General features: G+C 37.9%; 1 protein-coding gene across 4 annotated transcripts in view; it reads right to left on the bottom strand.

The window, feature by feature from the left end:
• Positions 1-24,832, bottom strand: part of CUNH9orf135 (chromosome unknown C9orf135 homolog) — a 103,456-nt gene that overhangs the window by 10,066 nt on the left and 68,558 nt on the right. For 3 of the 4 annotated variants that reach the window (XM_032866589.1, XM_032866587.1, XM_032866590.1), the window contains one exon: positions 7,319-7,376. The exons of the other annotated variant lie outside the window; for it this stretch is intronic. In XM_032866589.1, the coding sequence (XP_032722480.1) occupies positions 7,319-7,376 (58 nt within the window). The remainder of the gene's footprint in view (positions 1-7,318; positions 7,377-24,832) is intronic. 4 annotated transcript variants of the gene reach the window in all.

Genomic DNA, 24,832 nt, shown 5'->3' with positions numbered 1-24,832 from the left:
ATGTGAGAGCCAGAGAGCTCATTTTGTCTATATTATAGAGAGTCCGCCAGAGAAACAGAACTAATAAGAGATAGGTAGATAATTGGATAGATGGACGGATGGATGGATAGACAGGTAGATAGGTAGATACAAAGGATGTCTACTTATCTATCCACCCTATCTATCTCCACTGTACCTATCTATACTTTTGGGACAATAGTAGACCCTTGAGCAACATGGGTTTGAACTGTTTAAGTACGTTTATATATAGATTTTTAAAAAATAAATACAGTACAGTACTACAAATGTATTTTCTCTTCCTATGATTTTCTTAATAACATCTTCTCTCTAGCTTGTTTTATTCTAGTAATACAGTATATAATACACATACAAAATGTGTGTTAATCAACTGTTTATGTCATCATTAAGGCTTCTGGTCAACTGTAGGCTATTAGTAGTTAAGTTTTTGGTGAGTCAAAAATTTTATGTGGGTATTTTTACTGTGGGGGGGTGTTCAGTGCCCCTAACTCCCACATTATTCAAGGTTCAACTGTGATTGAGTATTATCCTAGAGTATTATCACAGAGAGAGATCCTCCCTCCCTCCCTCTTTTCTTTCCTTCCTGCCTTCCTCCCTTCTTTCCTTACACTCACTTATTAGCAATTATATAGTCTCCCAAATAAGGCAAATACTCTTGTATCCTAACCTGGGAAAGCTGTGAAGCTCTGTGGTGCTATATGAACAAATGCCAGCAGGTCCTAAAATTGAAATTGGGAATTAGGAAATGTGATCCCTTAATGCTGGCAGAATGCCGTAAGACTCAGAACTGGAAATGTTTTGCTTATAAGGTACAAAATCAAATCTATGTGTATATGTATAAGGTCAGCACACATGTGTAACACACAATGAGATCCTTCAGGCATTATTTTAGACTGAGGAAGGCCACCATTTCCTTCTGAAACCAAGTAGCAAAGTGCTGTTCCTGTGGTTACCTAACCCTGAGATTGATGAGCGAACCCATCAATCAAAAAATAGTAGGTAGAACCACATGACCCCTTCCCTCTTCTCCAAATTCACCTCCCACCTCTACCTCATTTGTAGAATAATCTAAAACTTTCTCATTTTAGCCAATAGTAAAAGTAGTAAGAAAACCAAGGATATTCAGCAAATGGAAATTATTCTTTTATCAGTAGATACTGAGCTAGAACATTAAGAGGACAAAAAAGAGAAAATTAAACAGTAAATATATTAAGATTCAGGACAAATAGTAAAATAAAAGTCATGAAAACACATCAGAGAACCTGGGACATTACCTATTTTAAAAAATACACTCCATTCTGGACTAAAAACTTATAGGTGATTATTCCATGTGGCATATTTAGATGATACAACTTTGCATGCTATGATGTTTTTAAAAGAGAAGCAGAGAAAGAAAGGACTCTATACTGGAATGAAATTCTGCAAGATCATGGCAGCATAGAACAGAGCAAAGATACAAAGAGAGGATTCTAAATAGAAGAGGGAACCACAGCTAATTTAGTTCAGAGAAGTGATGCTTCCTACAGAATCCCCAACCTATTCTAGATTCACTTTCTGTATTAGCTTTTGGGTGTTTTCAGCAAGTCATTCTTTTCTTTCTTTTCTTTTTTAAGGGCCCTGGTAGACATCCCTTCCCAGGAAGCAGAAAACTAAAGGCAATTCCAGCCTTTAGGGGTTTTCTTGCATGTAAATGAGCCTAACTGAATAATAAAGGGCTCTTAAAGATTGCTGTCAACCTCTGACTCCTAGCCAAGATGCATTTTGGTCTAGGATAATACTCAAAATATTTATTGATCAGTACAGTCAGACTGGGCAAGTCTTGGAGGTACTTTTGGGGGCTCACAAAAATGTTTTCATTTCTTTTAAAATCAGAATTCAAGATGAATCTAGTAACAAAGTGAAGGTAATTAATACCATTAAATTCTACACTAAACATGGGTTGAATAGTAAATTTTATATTACATATATTTTACCATAATAAAAAATGCAGATGCCATTTTGAAAGACTAATTCCATTAAATGGTAGAAACTCAAAGCTAAGCCAGGAAATGTTGCTGGCCATTTAATATTCATAAAAATGAATATTAAATGTAATTGTTGTAGCTATTGTAATTGATGGTAGCTTTATACGAAAGTTTTGCTTAAAATAGGGTACAAGAGTCCACAAGTACTCCCAAGGAAAAAAAAGAGTATTGTATGCTTTAGTTTTGTGTAATAACACCCTTTGGTACGTTGGTAATAATTTCAAGAAGGTTAACAATAACAGGGTCCTATAACATGGCCATGAAATACAATAATATAGTCAAAAATGGGCAAGAAGACAAACGGCCTAAGAAATGTATTTCTTTAATAAGCTTTCAAATCAACCCCCTGCCACCAAAAGTGAATATGATCCAAAGTGGATTGTGTTTGTCTTTATACCAATGCAGCTATACAATATATATTGTTTTATTTTTTTATTGGAAGGAGCCCATGATGGCAAAAGTCCTCAGAGTCCGTGAAAGTCATATGTAGTCCTGGGTCTTGGGAGTCCAGAGAGAAGGGGTTGGGGCTACTCAGTTCCGGGGAACTCAAGGTGACAGCAAATTTTCAATCACCACAGAAATACCAGTTTTTTTTTTAACAATGCTATATCTGTACCAGTGCATTGAGCCCCTGTAATAGAACAGGTCCATCCTGCTGTTGTGGAGAATGATGTTAAAGGGATGCAGCCTCTTTTCATACCTACTGTGCCACATGGCAGGGATTCCTCAACATTAGCTGGAATGCATGCCAACTTTATTTATTTATTTTAGATTTTATTTATTTATTTGATAGAGAGATAGAGAGGGCCAGAGAGCACAAGCGGGGGCTGGGGTGCAGAGGAGAGGGAGAAGCAAACTCCCTGCTCAGCACGAATCCTGACATGGGGCTTAATTCCAGGAACCTGGGATCATGACCTGAGCGGAAGGGAGACAATTAACTGACTAAGCCAGTCTGGCGCCCCTCATCCCAACTTTAAAACATAGTTCTCTAGTAAAGACTTCCCCAGCTTTCTTTCTCTGAGTGAATATGGAACATTTGTTCAGATAGAGACCAGCAAACTTGGGAAGTTGAAGGGTCAAAGGAATGAGTGATATGGAACATTTTGGGGGTTCAAGCTACCCATACATCTGGAAAGATAATTCAATAGGCAGCTCTATTTATGAAAACAAAATGGTACTTCACATTGATAATGACCAACTAGATCTACCCAAATTGCAGCTGCATGACTGGAAGGAGCTATTAACCTCCAAAATGCTCCCACTGAGGGCTTGGTCATTTGACTCAGTCTTTGGCATTACCTTTCTTTTCTGCTATCCTGTAGGCTGATTTCCAACAGCCAGATTAGAATATAGCCAACATTTTTCACTTACCATTTTTTCACCCTCTCAAATCAATGGCTTTGATTCCATTATCGAAATTCAGTCCCATGCCCACATCCTGGGCTCTATCATTTCCCAGAATTGTTCTACATCTGAAATTACAATAAATTCCAGTACATCCCTTTGCTCATTACTGCCAATTCTTCCAGCTCTCACCCCTTCACTATGGCCACGCTTGGTTTTCCGGTTTGTTTGCCATTCTCATTCCTTTGACCCTTCAGCTTCCCAAGTTTGCTGGTCTCTGCCTGAACTAAGTCTTGTCCTTACTCATCCTGAGTGTACTCAGTCAACTCTCCATCATTAAACTCTGCTCACTTGTCCTTTACCTTAAAAGCTTATGTACCCTTTAAACAGCCAGCCTTGGACCAATCATCTAATGTACCCTCTAACTTTTCCTCTATTTTGGTTCTTTGGAAAAGGATGAAGAAGCTTTTAAGAGAAGGTATCTTTTGTTGAAATTGGGGTGAGCCATAAGTATCCAACTTAAGAAGTGGAGTTCTGAGGAAGTAGCTTGCAATTCTCTTCCATTTCTATCCTTAAAAATGATTTCATAGCTTCCTAATACTCTGTTATTTACTTACTCATGTCTAGAGCTATGGGATAACTTGCACTCACTTTAAAATTCCTATAATGCTATCCTACTTTATGCAAGTATCAATTTATATTATCATTTAATGTAATATAAAAGTTAATAATATAAATATAAATAATATAAAAATTAATAGTTTCAATTCATGCAAAACACTTGAAATGTAAGTCCAAATATTTTAAGATGTCTTCAGGAACTGCATAATTGTAGTCTGTAGCCTGAGAATGGTGTGCTGTGTTTATGCTAACTCCACATGGTGAAGTTCTTAGCAAGAAAAAAGTATTCTCTCTTTTTTTGGTATTTTATGAATCATATACTTGTTTATGTACACAGTAACTTCTATGCCAGAGTTCAGTCACATTCTACTATTATTTAACCATTTGCTGTCATTATAGTTTAAATTTTTTTGTATCCTCTAACAATGCAACAAGGTAGGCATTTACTGAATGGGGGCTCTAGGAGCAGTGCTAAAAAACATGTCTCAACATTAAGTACTTTGGCAAGAAACTTGGAAGTGAATGAACAAAACTCTACATAAGCCAAATAATTGCCATGGTGGGTTGTGCTATTAGTGTAGAAACAAGCAAAATGAGAAATATTAGAAATAATGCTAAAAAAATTAAATGCACGAATATATAACACAATAGCCAACAGTTTATGCACACTGCATAAATAAATAAATAAATACATCTCACTTTCTTTATCTTTATGCCAGTGGAGAAATTCATCCTTTAAAATTTTGTGGGTTTTTAATTATGTGTTTTGCAACTACCTTTTGTTTAGAGATGCAGCCAGATCCCATATATGTAAGGAAATGGACCTAAATTGCATTTTTAAATAATATGTTTCCTTGTGTTTTTCCTGATTATAAGCAATCATGCTTGTTGCACTAGAAAATTCTAAAATGTGTAAAGATAAAGAACTCACCTAGAATCTCACCACCCAATGGCTAACTTGACTAGCATTTTGACAGTTTGGTTTTTTGCCTGTATATTTTTGCATAGTTTATACATATACAATATTTACATATTATACCAATATAATAAATTTTATATGCATACGATTTTGCATCTTAATTTTTTTTTCACCTTAAATCAAGATTTATCAGGCCACTAAGAACCATCTATGGACATTTTAAAGGCTACAAAATAACTCATCATATGATTATAACATACTTAGTAGTACTATTCCTAATACTAAAACATTAGCTACTTTCCAAGTTTTGCTATTATAAATAAATCTCTGATTGTAACATACTTAATAGTACTACTCTTAATACTGAAACATTAGCTACTTTCCAAGTTTTGCCATTACAAATAAATCTGTGATGAGTATCCTTGAATATAAATTTTATTCCTAGTTGAGTTATTTTTCTCTGAGGAAGTTTCTTAGAAGGAAAATTATTAGATCAAATAGTGTCTTGATACATATTGCTAAATACCATTCCAGAAAGATTAAAGCAATTTACAGTCTTCCTGGCAACAGATGAAAGTACCCATTTCATCCTATCTTCACCCATTAAACATTATTTTTAAAAATACTGTCAATTTTATTAGCAGAAAAAATTTTTATTGTTTTAATTCACATTTTTTATTATTTGTAAATTGGGATTTTCCCTATATTTATTAGCTAGTTTTGCATTTCCTGCTTTGTAAATTGTCTATATATTGTCCTTTGCTCTTTCTGTAGTGTCTTATCAGTTTTCCTGCCTATATGTATATATATACATACCTATTATGTTCTTTGCCTATTAGGCATTAATCCATGAGCTATCATACTTGCTTTCTTTATAGTTTGAATGCTCTTTTTTGATGAGAAAAAATTAAGTAAGAAAACAACATAAAATGTAGTGTCATGAATCCTATACTTCCCTAAATTGGTTTTACCATGGTTTTTAAAACTTTTTAATTATTCTCATCTGTTTACCCTTTTAAATAACTCTTACAGTCTTAGAGTTCTAATAGAAAGCAAAATCCATTTTTAATATAATTAAATGTATGAACTTAATTCATAATTAATTTAGTTTTCCAGTTTCCTAAAATGCTTGTTATTCCCTTATAGTCAAGACTTCTGTCTCAGTTATATTCGGGTGTACATTTGTTAAATAAACTTAATGGCTTCAAACAAGAATTTATTATTATCTTCTTCTTGGAATCTTTCATGGGTTGCAGTCAGAGAGCAGGCAGAGCTGCACCTCAGGCTCAACTAGGCTGGACGTCCAAGATGGCGTCCTCACTCATGAATCAAGCTCATCAGAGCTCCTCTTCATGGCCTCTCCTTCCAAGAGAGTAGCCTTGATTTCTTACATGGGGGCTCAGGGCTCCAAGACTCAGAAGCAGTCTTCTTCAGTCCAGCCTAGATCTGGCATAGTGTCACTGCTGCGGTCTTCCCAAATCAGTTTCCTGGCAGCTCAGATTCAAGGGTGGGGCATTACTCACACTTTGTCGTAGGGAAGTGGCTTGTGGAAGGTCCACCATCCTTGGAGACAAACTACCACATCTTCTTTATTGATCTTTATTTGGTTGAGAATTTTCTTCACAGAAGTATTTAAAATTTGTGTTGCTACAGTAATTTGTGGGTTTTTTCTTTTATAGTTTCCTAAGCAGTACTGATATGAAGCAAAGATATTATTTTTGATATACTTATTTTGCATTCAATCACCTTACTAAATGGTCTTATTTCTACTACTAATTATTTCTCAGTTTAATATCTTAGTTCTCCTAAGAAGATAATAATATTCTCTGAGAATAAAGATGACTTTATTTCCTCCTCTTTTTCAATAGTTAAATCTCTTACCTATTGTACCAGCCAAGACTTCCATAACAAGACTAAGAGGAAGGAGACTTATTTTGTTTCTGATGTTTAATTTTTTAAGTGTAAGTAAAACGAAGTTATAAACTGGACATATGCTACCAACACACGCATCTCCCAGAGCTAAATTACACCACTTACTTTTATGTGTCAATGCGATACAAATGAATTGAAAGGTAGGTTTTTATTCCAGATAAATTGAATTCAGGGGAAAGGACAATAAAACAAGATGAAGAAGAAGATAACTAATACATTTTGGACACTGCAATATTTTCTTCCTGAAATCGATAAACTTCCAAAAATAAATCATAACCATAAAACATTCCATTGACTCCTACAAGTAGCGAATATCTCTAAATAAACACACAACATCATAAATCTCAGCCATTTGTCCTTTCTTCCCAAGCCTGACTATTCACACTAGATGCGAAGAATCCCTGTAAGCACATAAATAAGTAAGTACTAGAATGAGGCTTTCCAGCCATGTCATACTCACGAGTGGCTCATACTCATACGGTGCTGCATATTCCTCAGCGTATGTTGTCAAGGCATACCTAAGAAGGACAAGTCAATATCTGAGAAAAGAACGACTCCAAAAAGAAAGATATTCAAAGTGTTTAATGTTACAGACTTCACACAAAATAAAAACATTTTAAGGAAGATTGGCCCCAACAAAAAATTTTAAAACCTTCAACTGTCCCAGACCTTGTTTATAGCGTTACCTACCATCACAGGATGCCCTTCCTTCAATCACTTCCCATTCAACACCACTTACTCCTCTCCTCTATTAATGATACTCTACTAGTCCCAAGTCCCTGAGCTCAGGTGCATTCCAAACTTTTGGGATTCCCTTTACCTTCTACTTTCCGTCCCTTGAACATTTTTGGCCCTAGGCCCCATGTTCTCTGACAGATGACAACAAAAAAAGAGAAGAGGAGATCGCCAGGTGGACTGAGATTATGTATCTCCCCAACTTCCACCCCATTAAACACACAGAAATGCTGAATAAATACATCCTCCCTCCCCCAAGTCTGTAAGCACCGCTTAGCTCCAAAGGGAAACTCAAAGGTACTAGAAATGAAGAGGATACTCACTAGAATAGAAGTCATAAGATGATGTACCAAGGCTAGAAGCTAGAGTTTGAACTGCACATGAAGGGCTGGAGACATGGCCTTGGGTTCACAGAAGGCAAAGAGCTAACCTCCAACTTATAGCCAGGAGCCTATAAAGTCTGCACCCTCATATAAAAGAAACCAAAGAAACTCCAGCCACCTGTACAGAGAAACTTGCGAGAAAGTTTCTCTGTTTGGAACTCAGGGTGGGAGAAAAATCTTTTTAAGAGAAATAATTAAATTTTAAAAAGCCCTACTTCTGTTTCTGGAATTATTATGAGACTACACAATCGAAGAAACTCCTCTGAGAATTGCACACCTAAAAATGTTGGGCACAAGGAAATTTAACCATTTTAATGCATGGCTCTGCTGGTGGGAAAGAGAATTCAACAAGCAAAAGAATTCCAAAATAACAAGAAAGTCGAACTCAGAATGGTTATTGGATACAGGTGCTAATATCTTATCTGGTGGTAACCACCAGTTCCTGTTAGGCTTTTGAGGTGTGGCTTCCAGAGTAATAGTGTTAGCATTATTTGGAAACTTGTTAAGAATACATACAACTGGGATCCAGCCTCAATCTGCTGAATTAGAAACCCAGGGGTAGGGCCCAGCAGTCTATGTTTTAACAAGCCTTCTAGGTGATGCTCATGCACACTTAAGTTTGAGTACTGGCAGCTAAAAGAACAAAAATTAGAAGTGTAAGTTTCAAACTAGCAAATAAATTTTTAAAAAGACCAATCTAATAAAAAAGTAGGAAAGGAGGTGCCTGAGTGGCTCAGTCAGTTAAGCGCCTGCCTTCCACTCAGGTCAAGATCACAGGGTCCTGGGATGGAGCCCCATGTCAGGCTCCCTGCTCAGTAGGGAGTCCATTTCTCCCTCTGCCCCTGATCCCACTAGTGTTCTCTCTCCCTCTCTCTCTCTCTCTCAAATAAATAAATAATTTTTTTTAAAAGGCAGGAAAGGAGAATTAAAGGAAGAAAAGAAAATCATTTCTGTTCATAAGACAAATTAAAATCATAAAAATAAAAATAAGTATCTTTGCAATCAAAATGAAAGTAAAGGGTTAAACTCATCAGTGAAAGCATTTCTCAGACTTAAACTGAACAACATGTATTACATAGTACAACTCTATGTTTCTATACCTAGAATACCTAAACCTAGAATAAAATTATTTTCAAAGAAAGTTTGAAGGTAAAATCATATAAAAAGATACATAAAAAAAGATACATCCAGAAAATATTAACACGAAGTTAGTGTTCTTATATTAATAACATGTAATTGACTTTCTGTCAAAAGTTTTTAGTTATAAAGATCATTACCTACTGATCAAAGCACCAGGAAGATCCTAAGTCAATAAAGCTAACAACACATTGAATATGTAAGTCAACAAATGACAGAATCACAAAAATAAAATGACAAGTCTACAGTCAGGACAAGATTGTGATCCTAGATCACAATCCTAGGTCCTTTGATTCCTTAAACCCAAATATTTACATATACCCTCCAAAACAATATAGATCAGCAGCAAAAGCAAGTGAAATCACAAAATTGCCCACCCAAGAGGATAAGACTACAAATTTCAGTTTACATGTAGGTGGGGGAACAATCCAAAAGCAGGAGCACCAGAACCAGAGCCTATTCTGAAGCAAAATCAGGCAGGGATTACATGGAGGAGAGGAGAGGGTGGCAAGTCCATCATGGGGATGGAACACAGAAGGCATCAGCCCCAAAAAGGAAGGATCATTCCCCTTGGGGAAATACTGAGAACAAGTCTGAGACTAGCGGATCTGAACACTGGCTTTCCAAGAAAGAGGCCCGGAAAGTATTCAAGACCACAGTGACAGTCTTAGGAAGGTGCTGCCTCTGGGAAGGTAAAGAAAAATAAGAACTCATGTTCAGAAATTAAGGGTCCACGCTTTAAACCACCGCGCTTTAAAAAAAAGATGCCTTTAATGAGATAACATTCACTGCAGTGATCCAACAATAGAGGGCACTCTTGAACTAAGAGATTGAGAAAACGGTCCAAATGTCTCATTGCCCCTCCTTAGAATTAACTGATTGTTGCTAGTCCAGGAAAAGTCAACATACTCAAGATGAACAGAGAGTGCAACATTACTGTAAGATGAAAACAGTAAATGAGAATCAAAACTAAACTGATGAAACTTTCTCCAGAAACATTCCCAAACAGTCACAGAAGTCCTCCTACAGTCTTTCTATTCAATGAACTGGATTCTATTCTATGAATCGGAGATTTGAAAAAATGCAGTAAAACAAGAAAAAGAAAAAGTGTAATAACTGGGATGGAAAAAACAGAATTTTCATCTTCCACAGATGATAGTCTACATTAAAACAATCCAAGAGAATCTACAAATCATAACAACAGTCAAGTATCATGAAGGTTGTTAGATACAAGATCAATATACAAAAATAGCATACCCATATACCAGCAACAAGAAATTAGAAAGCATAATTAAAGTGGAAATGTCCCATTTATAACTATAATAAAATCTCTAGTGTTCCTATATGAATACATCTAAAAGAACACTTAAAAGACATTTATGACAAAAATTATAAAATTTGCTTAAGGACATAAAATAACTCATGTATTTATAGACTCAATATTTGTTCTATATACATACATGTGTGTATGTAAATTTCTAAAAGGTTCATAATCTGGCATTTTATATATAACTCTTGATTAAATTGTCATTTAAAATTTCTATTAATCAAAAGACAACATAAACAGTGTTCCAAGAGAAATCACAGGCAAGAAGATATTTATTTTAAAATGAAGTCAAATAATATTAGTATCAAGAATAAATAAAAAATGCTTAGAAATCAATAAAAGACAATATTCTATAGAAAAAAGGCCTAAGGCGATAAATAGCTCACAGTGGAAGAAAATAAAAGGGCTAATAAACACTTGAAAACAAATTCAGTCCTAAAACTGTCTTTGGGACGCCTGGGTGGCTCAGTTGGTTAAGCCGCTGCCTTCGGCTCAGGTCATGATCCCAGGGTCCTGGGATCGAGTCCCACATCGGGCTCCTTGCTCGGCGGGGAGCCTGCTTCTATCACTGCCTCTGCCTGCCTCTCTGCATGCTTGTGTGTACTCTCTTTCTCTCTCTCTGACAAATTAAAAAAAAAAAAACTTAAAAAAAAAACTGTCTTAAATTCAGTAGTGAAGTGGTAAAACAACCACAAAGTGTCACTGTATTAAATCCATTTGGTAAAAATTAAAAATCTCTACAATGTACACAAGAATATGAAAGTAAGAGCATATTCACACACTATGAGTGGCAATATCTTGCAAAACTGAAGGTGCATATATCTTAATAAGTGGCAATTATATTTTTGAGTATTAAGAAATCCTTGCATATATACTCAAGGTAAGAGATATAAGGATATTCAATCTAGCTTTATTTGTAACAGTGAAAAACTGGAAGCCAATGTCCATCAATATGGTGGATATGTTGGATGACTCTATAATTCATGATAAATTGTTTCTCTAAAAAGAATTTTTAAATATGGCAAAACTATTAACTTATAGTATAACTCGGTAATAAGTAGATGGATGTCCGAAGAGTATTTTATATGAAAATATTCCATAATCTTAAAATGTTTAAGTGTTAATAGATGACAGTGAACTTGTTTCTCTACCCTATTCTCATCCAAAGTTATGACTCAAATAGTATAATTATCAGTCAAATAGAGTGTTACTTTGGGCAGGCCAATTTGCAAGATGGAGTTGAGCAACTCTTGATGCACCTAAAGCAAGCAGAAACCCATATCCCACTCAAGTTCAGGCCCTTCTCCCATTCTTTATTATCACCTCCAAGCACAAAGTCTGATACAAGGCAGGCACTGAGAAATTAATCAAACACATAAAGCAATAAAAAAATTTAGATATAAAAAAATGAATAAATACAGATTTACTATAAGAAATCAAAGTAAATAAAGGTGGAAGGTTAAAATATTCAGTGATCTTTCTGAAAATGCAATGTGACTCATCAATATGGAAACTTTTACAATACTGAATGATGACTGTTAGTCAGTTATAAACCATTGGATAACATTCCCCCCATCCCCACTTTTCAATCTGAAGAATAGGGAAAAATCTTTAAGTGATATATATTTTATCCAATTTGAAACAAGATGGTCTTTTGAAAATAAAACCATGGAAAATCAACATAGATCTTCCTTTTAGATATCAGCTAAAGGCTATAGCCAAATAAAGAATATAATGAAAGAATAAGTCCATTAGAAGGCAAATGGCCTTCAGAGAAACTCAAGAAAGCAAGATAAGAAAACTAAGGGAGGCATGGGTTCTAGGCACAAGAAAGAGGTGTCCTGGCTCATAAAGAGACCTCTCTGGAGGTTCTGGGAGCAGAGCTGCAGGAAACCAAAGTCAGTGCTCCAGTCCAACTTATGACAGCCAACAATAACTTCAGTTCATTGTCTGGAATCACCCCAAGGAAGCCTGTGCCATGGGTTGCTGCTGAGCACTCTGTCACTACCCAGAACTAAAAGGTCCAAATAGCAGCCCCCAGTTCAGATTCCATCAGGGCTCTACCATGGGATTTCTTACTATAGATGATGGAGAAAGGGTCAGTCACTCTCCTGTGATGTAAAGTCCCTCGCCTCAGCAGGAGAAAAGGAAGCCAACAGGGGGAGAATGCTGGTCCCCACTCCAGTAGTCTCCGAAGCTCAGTTCTTCCAAGGACTTTCCCAGAGTTCCATATGGTAATTTAAACTCTTTTAATAAACTCTCCTTTTGGCTCAAGGTAATTTTAATTGTGTATTTTTTTACTTAGAAGTGAAAGAGTCCTATTATAATCAGGTAATCAGAGTCTGAGGCCATCGATCATTGTAATCTTATAACTAACTCACCTTGCTCTGATTCCAAACACTCTGTACAACACTCTGATTCCAGTTTGTCTTCCTCTTCCTTTCTTTCTTTCCTTCTTTCTTTCGTTCCTTCTGTTAGGCTGCCATGACTGGTGTACTTGAACATTTTGTTTCTCATTATAAATTAACTAATTAAAATAGTGGCTTTTCTTGTGAGTTTAATGAATATAAGTCAATCTCCATGAGTCAGCTAAATTCTGAAGCACAGATAAAATGGTCTTTCTGGAAATGTAAAACTGAAGACCAGATGCTGGTAAATTTACCAGTCTGATGCCACGCTGTAAGAACTCTTGGAAGGTGGACAGCTGGCTTCTGCCCAGCACCACCTATAGTTGGCCACACATGCCCTCTCCAAACTTTACCAGTTGTAACTAAAGGTGTTCTGCAAGATGAAAAAGGAAAAGAAATCTGATATTGAAGTTATTATCAAAGCCACAGTATTAGTTAAAATGCCTACAACTGCACTAAGCCCTATGGTACCATGTGTGAATCTGGGACAAGATGATATACCAAAACCCATGGAATCATGGTTTCTTAAACTTGGAAGAACTTTAAGGGTCAACTGCTTCTTTTCTGTTTTGTCTGAAGGAGGGGCAGATATTTTCTTACCCAGCTTTGGTCCCACCTAAGAGTCTGAATCTGAGAAAGTGACTCAAAAACTCAAAAAAGCGAGGATTAATTTGGAATAAATCCCCTTGCTGGCAGCAGGAGAGGCAGCACCCACCACCATTTAGGATGGGTAGAGCCCCTATGGCTATGGAGTCTACTTGACTCTGTGTGGTAGGAGAAGCGGAGCTTACAATCTCCCTGGGAAACTCTGTCTCATTCTTAACAGAAATCGTCATTCTTTTTAAATATTGTATTGAGCAGAGATTCCTCTTTCTTCTACCCATGGAACGAAGCCACACAGAAAATCTGATCATTCTTCCACATCTGCTACATGCCAGGACTTTTTTTTTTTTTTTTAATGCACCACTAATTTACCCTCAAACTTCCCCAGCTGTGTAATTCTCATCTCAGTATGTTCAGTTAATTTTACTTCTTGAGAGCATTTCTCTTGGAGACTTCTGCTCTAGTCTCATAGCACTTTTCACCCAAGCTGCAACACAGCTGGAGTGTTGGGGAGTCTAAGTCTTGGGGATAACTACCACGGCTCCCCTGTGAAGGATTTTCTACTGGGGGTCTCTCATCTTTCTCCACCTTTGTTTACTCCCTCATTTAAAAAGATACTAACATACAGTGTTAGATTAGTTTCACATGTACAATATGATGACTGAACAATTCCATACATGAGTCCAGGCTCATCACGATAAATGTACACTTCACCCCGTTTATCAAGTTCACTCATCCCCTCATATCTCCCTTGTGGTCCCCGCTAGTTTTTTTCTCTGTATTTAAGAGTCTGGTTTTTTGTTTGTCTCTTGTGTTCTTCGTTGTTCATTTGTTTCGTTTCTTAAATTCCACATAGAAATGAAATCATATCAGATTTGTCCTACCCCGACTGATTTATTTCACTTGGCATTATACCCTCTAGCTCCACCCTAGAAATCAACCTCGAGGAAGCCAGTGGGTAAAACGTGGAGAGAACAGGTGAAATAGAGGACAATTTGAATCTGCTTTTACCCCCGATCCAAGCCAAGCCCTTGCTAAGTTCCCCAGCAGTTTGGAAGCAGTTCTCCCCTCCCATGAAGAACACACCGGGAAACCCAGAGATTCTAGTCCCTGCTTTTACCACCTAGTAGTCATGGGGCCTTGAGCAAGTCATTTAAACACTTTACATCTTAATTACCCCTTCAGTATCTCTTCCATACTTACTTACAGACTAGATGGAGAGATTAATTAATGAGAAATAGGATTCCATGATTATCTCTGTGCTTTGATATCCTTGCCTATTCTCGTAGGACCTCGACCACTACTAGGAGAGAACAAATAGTAGATCGTAGATAATGCATGTGAAAGTACTTTGAAGGAAATGGAGCGCTCTACACATCTAAGCACGAAAGACAATGTACTATAGTAATTAAGGACACAAGCTCTGCAGTCAGACCAGACATGAGTTTAAAACTCAGTCCTGATGCTTATTACAGAAGGAAATTTTAGGAAGTTACTTTACCTCTCTGAGCCCTTTTTAATGGAGATAGCTGCAGTGTCTATCTCAAACAAGGAGAATTAAATAAGGCGGCAAAACCCTTGGCCAGACACATACTAGGTGCTCATTAACACAAGAAGAAAAAATAATACTGCAATGATACTAATTAAAGAGTGGAAGAACACTGCTCTCTTTGCATTTTAATTGAAATATTCAAGCTGCAGGATGGTGAATGGATTGAAAGAGACAAGACTGGAGACAGAGGAACTAGTTAGGACACTTACATGAGTAATCGGATGGGGTCAGTGACCTTGCTCAGGCTCCAGTCTCAGCTTCCCACCTGCTCCCTGGGATTTGCTCTTGCTCTTTCCTTCACTGCCTCAGTGAATGGCCCCAGCAATCCCCAGATGCCTAAACCGGAAGCCTGGGAATCAACCTGGAGTAGATGTCATTTCTTCTCTCTTAATATATCTAAACTATGAACCCTTCTTTTCCTCCACACCACCACCACTAAAGGTCAGGACCTTATTAAGTCTGACCTTGATTAGTTCAACAGCCATCCTTCTGACAGCAATTCCAGTCCTCTGATAACTGCCTTCTGCTTTCTAAACACAAATCTGATTGTTTCTATCCCATATGTGAAAAACATTCACTCTTGCCTTCATGATAACATCCAAACTCCTTAACATAGCTTTCAGGCCCTACCTGCTTTGTCCCAAACATCTCTCTCCAATGTTAGCTGCTATCCTGAAAACTCCTATTCTGTGAACCGGGCATGCCCATCATGAGTTCCATTCAACCTCCCTTCTCTCTTGTCTTTCTCTACTACTTCATTTTCTCACTTCTTCCTTTCTAGAACATATAAATTTGGGGAGGCATAGAAACCATCTTGACACTATGAAGATGAACGTTACTAGCAAAACTAACAAAGAAAGGAGACGAAAAGACCCTACATCCTTAATGACATCATGTAGATGTCGCATCAGTCTTAACCCCCTTATCTCTCATGCCAGCTGACCAAATTCCTTGATTATTCAAGTTGCTATTAGTTAAGTTTTCTGTTACTTTTAGCTAAGTGTATTCCCTACAGATACTTGAGTATTAACTGGTCATTTTTCTGTCTCATGTATTAGATGATGAGCTACTTCAGGAATGGGGTGTCTTTTATCTCTACATTCTAAACACTTTATTGATCCTAATTCATAGCAGGCACTTATTATGTCGAAAGAATGAATTCAGATATGGGGGAGAAATATAATTTCCTCAGTCCTAATAAATTTTGCAAGCCATTTGGATGAACAATATAAGTCTTATATGTTAAGGTAACAATTTAACTGTGTAAGTGCCAAATACAGAATCAAGTTAAATACAGATGGCAGCAAAGATTTCTGTAATGCTGGAAGGTTCTTGTTCCTGTGAAACCACTTCTCTGGCTCAAAGATGCATAGTATATTACTATCTACTGAGACCCACTGAAGACTTTAATTATGACATTATGACAACCACATTACCTTCCAACATGATAAAGAGTAATATTAGTAATACACGCTTATCATTAATGTACATGGAATAAAAGGTAATGTCTGGATCAAATAGAAATTCCATAATATTGACATTTTGAAAATCTTGGCCACTCACTTGTTTTATTAGCTCACCAGTCCCGAAAGTTTGAACTACTTCCATCCCCAGTGGATTAGAAATGACAAAAATTCTGCCATAAGCAGCCATATAATTACAGTAGTTAGAGACATAAAGGTTGCTTCAGTTACCTATTGCTGTGGTGTAAAAGTTACTGGCTTAAAAGAACAACTGCTTTATTATCTCTGACTATTCTGTGGGATGATAGGCTCAGCTGGGTGGTTTTTTACTCCATGTGATGTCTATTAGAGCTACAGTTATCCAGGCACGTGACTAGACTGGAATATCCAAGATAGCTCTTCCTCATGGCTGGCAGGCGGTTTTATCTGTCATCTGCAAGCTCCGTTGGAGCTGTCAGACATGATGCCATGGCTCTCTTCCATGTGTTTTGAGCTTCTCACAGCCTATTGGCTAGAGTCCAAGAATCAGAAGGCAGGAACTACTAGTCTCATAAAGTCTGCACTCAGATGTCCCAGAGCATCACTTCTGCCATATTCTATTGACCAAAGCAAGTCACAGAGCCAGCCCAGATTTCTAAGACAGGCAAACTACCTCTGCCTCTTGATGGGAGCTGTGTGCAGAGATGGAAGGAGTTCTTGATGACTACTTCTGGAGGCTAGAGACCAAACAAGTAAATTGAATAAGGTGATCTTCATAATTTTACCTTGAGGGCCTCACTGAGCACACATGACTATGCAAATAAACCTGAATGTCAGTTTGTAACTTGAATGGCTAGTCTAATGAAGTTAGATTCTACAAACACTTACAGGGATGGTCTGAGTCAGCCATCAATCCACCAAATCATTCTCCACTTCACATTTTCCTTGTTGTTATCCTCATCACCATCATCATAGGGCTTTTTTTTTTTTTTTAACTTTTTGTCCCTCTGGGAAAATGTTCAACATCTGGGTGGTAACTTACCAAGAGATAGGCCACCACAGAAGTGCCTGAGTAGAAAAGGAAGTGAATGCCTTGCACTGCACTTTGAGAAAAGGAAAAAACAAAAAAAAGCGGGGTGGGGGGGGGACACTCTTACTATTCATATTCAGTCCCTTTCCTCTTTAGAGTGCCAAAGGTTTTACAGATGTTAAGTGCCCCAGTGAGAGAAATAAATTGAAAGAGTTTAGGCTGCGGCCTGAGCTCGCTATGGCTACTGTGAAGTAATCACTCCACACACATATGGGTAAGTGCTCTATGCCAACAATGAAAACTTAACTGCCTGAACACTTTTTGGCCTCATTTAACTTGTCCATTTATGTGACTACAAATGCCTTTCTCCTTAGAACCATAACATTTTAGAGCAGACAAGGACTTTACAGATCATTTGCTTCAATCCCCTCATTTTGCAGATGGAAACAACTGGAACCCAGAGAGGCTTATTAGCCAGCACAAGGTCACATAGCAGTTCAGGGCAGGTCCGGAAGTAGAACCCATGTCTCCTATTTTCTCATACCATGCCTTTTCTGAAAAACCACACTAAGCCCAAATAGTTACCCTGTGGTTGAAAACACTATTAATTTCTTTCTCCTCTAGTCATGTAAATCACATAAGCGTTTGGATGACTTCTGGGAACAAGAAACATTTATTATAAAATTTTGACAATATACACTAATCACTACCACTGGGAGACAATGAAATTTGGTCAAAGTGACAAGACCGTAGTTACGGCTGTCCTAGTAAGAGGCTCAATTTTCATACTTCACCCTCCGGTTGGTAGTCAGGACTTCTTGGCTGCCCTCAAACTGACACAGGACCCCATGGGCATGCTTCTCACCCAGCTTATATTCTATGCCAGAGTTGGCTCTTCCTTGTAAAGAAAAACTGGCTTTTCCTGTGAGCCATTATCCCAGAACCATGCATGGTTACATATGCAATATTTAAATAAGGGCTTCTGAGAAATAAGGTCTTAAAATTATGTTTATACTAAATCTCATTTACAAAATTGGATCTGCCTGATACAGCCTTTGTTGTTGTTTGTTTCGTTTGTTTGTTCTGTTGTTTTGGTTTCTGGTTAGTTGGTTGGTTAATGGTCACAGATGCAGTACAAGTATTATACATGGAAACCTTACTTCTTAGAATGAATCAGCTATAACTGTCTGTTCCTATGGGCAATCATAAAATGATTTTGTATGAGATAATCATGTATCCAAGGGCCTTCTGATAATCAGTGAATTTGCTTTCCATAAAGAGCTTCCAAATTAAATGAAAGTTGCTTCAGAATTCTTGAGAACAAGATAGGAAGGCAAAGAAAGCCTCTTAATTTACTAATTAGATTCACGTTCTTACCCATATTTCCTATGTGTCTTAAATGTGTCTCTCATTATGTTTCTGTGCCTCTAATGACTCTATCCACGTAGTAAAAGGGATATATGTCAGAGATGCCCTACACATGCAACCGTCCCCATCTGAGACCAGAAGAACACTGTTGATGGCTGAGGTCTTTGGGCCTCCCTCTCACCCCTTCCATCGCTGGTCATTGTTAATTCTTTGGAAACTCACTGAAAGAAATATAACCAACTCTCAAGAGAAACAATAATTCTAGTTCTTGAGAAGCTCAATCTAGCCTCAATGTATATAAATCTCATTTTTAAAGTTGGGTCATTGATATCAACTTTAGTCTTAACCTCACTGCTCCTTATATCACAATTTTTAAGAATTTATCTCAGTCAGGGAGCCTGGGTCCCTCAGTCTGTTAAGCGTCTGCCTCCTGATTTTGGCTCAGATCATGATCTCAGGGTCACACTGGACATGGAGCCTATTTTGGATTCTCTCTCTTCCTTGCCCTCCCCCACAACTTGCACTCTTTCTCTTTCACTCTCTAAAAGAAAAAAACAAAATTATCTCAGTCTGTGACATAAGTGGAAGGAATTATCCACAAAGCCCTTTTCTCTAATTAAGGTTGGGAGTGATTAAGTGTTGTCCAAACATTCTAGTTCTGATTTTCAGTATGTTCCAGAGACATTTGCTGCCAGTTTAAGGAGGAAACGTATGTGTCTTCTTCACCCTGGCCCAAAATACAGTGGGCTGGCTATCAGTTGAGTTGTGAGAAAAGAAATAGATTGTCAAATCCCATCATAATAGAATGGATGTTATCTAAAAATTAAGATAAATGCATCTGACTAATGTCTCCTTAATAACAAAGCTATTCCTATATTCTGATTTTTTTTTTGTTAAGACGTAACTAGAAGTTTAAATTTACATTATGATTACAGCCTTTCTTTTTATAAGTTGAAGCACATTATTTTGGTCCATTGAGCAAACTCATTCTTATTCATTGCCTTTTAAAGTTGACATTTAACTTCCACAGCTGTACAGTTGGCAAGAAGCAAAAGAATATTTAATATTAAAGAGAGAAGATTCTAAAACATCACAGCATTCTATGGTATGGAACACACTGTAATTAGTGCACATTAACTGAAAGAAGAAATTACATATGGAATTAGTGAAGGAAAAGGTGCTCAAGTATTTATTTCCTTGCTAATACTCAATCAAATAAGACAAACAAGTAATTCAGCAATTCAAACTTAATGAGGACTGATTTTCTAAAAGATTATGTCTTCTAATGCATTCACTAGAATAGAACTCAGAACTTTTGGCTCTACAGGTCTTAAAACCCTAAATCAAATAAGCTAGGAAACAGTAATACCTCTCTTCCATTAGAATTTTCTGTTCCAGGGCACCTGGTGGCTCAGTTGGTTAAGTGTCTGCTTCGGCTCAGGTTTTGATCCCAGAATCCTGGGATCCAGTCCCGTATCTTATCCGGGAGCCTGCTTCTCTCTCTCTCTGCCTCTCTCCCTCTGCTTATTCTCTCTCTCTCTCTCTCTCTCTATCTCGCAAATAAATAAATAAATAAATAAAATACTTAAAAAAAAGAATTTTCTGTTCCACATCGGAAATAATCCATTCGTTCAAGAAATGATTACCGACTGTGCAGTGGCTATAGGCACTGGGGATAGAGCTGTGACAGTTTTCCCTTTAAAGCATTGAGTTTACCAAGAAAGACAAACAGGAATGCAAGTCATCACAACCAAGATGAATAGTGTTAGGATGAAAGAAGCATACAAGAGTCATGGACACCCACAAGGGACCTACCAAGTCATGAGGGCTGGGAGTGACAGTAGCAAGGGAAGGTCCTCTGGAGGCGGTGACATTTCAGATGAGACTTGACAACCTCGCAGTTAAGATTAAAGGTACACATTGCATTTCGCTTCTTCAAAAAGCTCCATTAAAAGCATATTAAAGAGGCTTTAAAAAAATAAACCTGCAAGAATAAGGAGAACAGAAAAAGGGACAAGAGAAACAAATTTTGGAAGCTTGAGAGAAGATGAACAAGTGGTCTCTGACTTAGCAGAAAGCTGAGTAAATTCTAAAGCAGCAAGGGAGGACTGGGTTAGTGCCGCTGGAGAAGCAGTCAGAGCTCCAGGCCCCTCTGCCATTCCCTGCTTCTGGGTAACTGCCCCTCCTTTCTTCCAGTAGGAAGCTAGAAATGTATTCACTAGAAAGGGTAAAAGAGAAAGTCATTGATCAACAACATGGTTCAGTGACCATACATAATGAAAGATTAATACTGATGTCCCAGCAAAATACCCTGTTTACTCCAAGAACATAGGCACCAGTCCTTCACCTGTCAGGTGGTCAAGCAAGGGGAATTCCTCTGGGGAATCTGACCAGCCCAAGAGGAAAGACTGCTGACACCAGAGCGTCGGGGGTGGGGGGGTGTAGAACAACAACAGCAACAACAAAGCCCAAAGAGACCCACCTAGATATCTCCAGTAAAGCTCCAAGTCAGTAAGCTTCACTCTCAGGCTCTTAATCATGAGTCGGAAAGCAAGGATTGATTATCAGATATCTCAAGATATCAGATATCTCAAGAAAGCCTCTAGCAAGGAAGATAGATATCACTACACTCAAAAAACAAACAGAAACAAAAAAGCATTTTGGAAGAAATAGAGAGTATACATAGAGAAAAAAATTTAAGAAAAACAATCACTAACATCCCTAGATAGATAAGATACTACAGTCATGAAATTTAAAAAGGATCCTATAAAAACAGAAGAATTAAAAAACAAACAAACAAACAAAAGAACTCAAAAGTAGGGTTGAAGAAACAGACTAGATACTAAAGGCAAAAATAAAAAAGAAAGACAAGAAAATTAGAGGACCAGACCAAGCAATTCAACATCCAAATAAAGGATTTCCAAAAGGAAAGAACACAGAAAATGGAAGGTATAAATCATCAATGAAGTCAATTAAGTGCACTTCCCTGAACTGATAGATAGGAGTTTCTAGACTGCCGAGTGTCTGGCCCAGCCATCGCGCACAGCACTTATCATGTACACATCGAGTACTGTTTTAATTATCTTATGTATATTAACTTGTTTAATCACCACAGCAACCCCAGAACACGGATGCCTTTATAAATATCATTTTACAAATGATGAAACTGAGGTACAAAATGGTTAGGCAACTTGTCCAAGATCACACAGCTGGTAAGCAGCAATGCGAGGATGTGAAGGCAGGTGACACAGCCCTGGAACCCGCTACACAATAGTACCACGCAGGAGGCAGCATCATGTAAAATTTCAGAATACACTGCAGATAGTTCTATATGATCTTTTAAAACCAGGGGTAGCTATTCTTTCCATAGTGCATACAGGGCCTCATGCTCGACCAAGAACCCAAGAGGAACTCCATGCAGATTCCTGTTCCCACCTCCACACACAACTTTCTTCCCTCCAATACCCTGTCTTACAAATTTTAGTCCCATCAGAAGCTCTAAATTCCTATTCCTGCTTCCCAGCTCCACAAGAACACTTTCTACATTTGGGTTCACCTCCTGGTGCCACACCCGAAAGAAGCATCCTCAGAGAGTAAGTCTGGGGAGAGTGGGATGCTACCCTCTCATCTCAAGGAGCACAGAGCCACACAGTTGCTACACAATGCCTGACAACAGTTGCCTAGTACATTTTGCCCAGTGCTATAATTATGCATAGCAAGACAGTAAGTCTGAAACCAGTCCTTGAGTGCCTGAAGGTATCTTTACTTGACCCACCCATTCCCATAGTTCTAGGCTTAAAATTCTTTTCCTTCAACGCTTCAATGTTATATTCTTGCAATCCAGTATTGCTGTTGAAAAGTGAACATCAACTTAATTTTTATTGTTGTCCCTATTTTTGTTTCCTCTATATTCCCAAAAAATAAAGCTTTAAATTCCTGTTCCATTGGGTCTGCTTCCTCTGATATAGGTAGGTTGTCTATGTCCCGTCATTCTTCATGATATTTTTACTCTTTAGATGAGTCATGGTATCTTTTAACTGGGACTTCATTAGTATTATTCCTGAGACCATCGGTTGCCTCTGCTTTGACGACTACAAAGGTGGCCCATTGAAAGGAGAGGGTCAGCTAGTGTCTTCGATGGAAGGGAGGGAGGTAGAGTTAAGCGCTCCTACTGCAGGTCCCTGGGCTTAACTGCACTTGTTTTCCTTGGCATTTCTTTCTCCTTTAGATGCACTGCCTAATTCCTCTGTATCCGAGATTGCTTTCTTGAACTGGAGTTGGGGGAGACAGCTCCAGGCCCCACTGGCCATCTGTGGCAGTATTATAGATTTCAGTGCTGAGATCAGAGTTTCAGGGAGATAGACTGTTGTTATCGAATCATCTATTGGGTAAGGCCCTGCTGTCTTGTTTTCTGTCCTGGACCGAAAACAGCAGGCAAAGTCAATGCAGAAAAATTCAACTTCGAGCATATATTTCATGTTTGCAAATGCAATAGACAAGACTCATTCAGCTCCTGTCTGAGCCTGGCCAACCAAGATCACAGCGCTCACCCTGGACTGGCCCAAGATTCCACTTAGAGACATCAACTTTTGTCTTCTCTCTCCTCCTCCCCTTCCATCTTCCAGCTGTCTCCTCCACTAGCCCATCATTTTCTTTAGAGTTTCTCAAAGTTTTGATACAGTTTTCAGGTCTGCCTTTGGATTCATTCTGCCTTTCCATGTCTTCACTGGAATTTTCAGATTTCAGTACAGGGAAGGGAGCCAGCGGAATGTTTTTAGCTCATCAATTTCATGGAAGCCAGAAGTCCATCCTCCTCAGGGATCATTCTGGGGATACTCCCTTGGACCTTCCAGCCCACTTGGGTATGCTACAGCAGGCTGTGGGAGAGATAGGCCAGGCCAACCTCACAGGAGAAATCAATGTTAGGACCTGCACTGTTAGAACACCTAGCCAGAATTACAAGTGACTGAAATGGGGTGGGGCATTTTCATTTAAGAAACTTCCCACCCTAACCTCAGGCAGATTGCAAGATAGCTTAGTTCTAATGCTGGGCGTTTCTCAAAGGAAAACATCCAAATTTCTGGTAATGATGACATATATCCATATATATCTAGTACACAACTCAATACTTAGAATTTTATCATGCTTCTAAGTACCTTTATTCCATATCATTTATCTATATATCATTACAGAAATTATGAAAGTTTGTCTTCTTTAGAAAGATGAGTGGAAGACAAATTTCTTTTCTATAGTAACAAATCATACTGCCCCAAAATAAATATATTTCTTTTTTCAGTAGAAAATAACAGTCTCCTGCTCTACAGTCAACTCTCATTATTCATAGTAATGTTCTATAAAATCGCCGCAAACACTGAATTAGCAAATACTGAACCATTGCTCTTAGAGGAGACACGGGATTAGGTTCCTGAGAGCCTCTGCTCACATTTCCATCAATCAGTGCATAACCTGGTTTTATGCATATTTCTGTTTAAAGACACTATAATATGTATTGTGATTCATTAACAATGAACATAGCCAACAGCATTACAACTCACGCCAGAAGTAAGCTTATCTAACATGTATTTTCTTCATAAGTCCCATCACAGTCTTCTTGTGCTGGGACATTAGACAGTGCTTTAACATTATACTCTCAAGCCATCTCAAACACTAAAATCACCAACAAAAAGTACACCAAAAAATGCAAAAATCATGGCACTAAATAGACCATGAAAAGGACACTTGTGTACAGTATGAGAGCTGAAATGAGGAGGCAGAGCTGTGCTCTGTTCCACCTCGGCTGTAAGTGTGCACATCGGGTGGCTCAAATTTTTCACCACTCTATGCATATCCATGGAAGAATCACCCTAAGTACTGCTTCGGGGGTTACAAATAAATGTTAGCAACTAGGAGAATTTGCAAATACGAAATCTTGAATAATGAGGATTGACAATTTATCAGTGCTTGCATACTGATGAGGGAGGGAAAAAAC

This window comes from Lontra canadensis, unplaced genomic scaffold (assembly GCF_010015895.1).
Source record: "Lontra canadensis isolate GAN:19392208 unplaced genomic scaffold, GSC_riverotter_1.0 scaffold31, whole genome shotgun sequence".
In the NCBI taxonomy this organism is placed as follows: domain Eukaryota; kingdom Metazoa; phylum Chordata; class Mammalia; order Carnivora; family Mustelidae; genus Lontra; species Lontra canadensis.
Note: the sequence above shows the minus strand (reverse complement) of the source record. Positions and strands in the feature narration are given on the sequence as shown.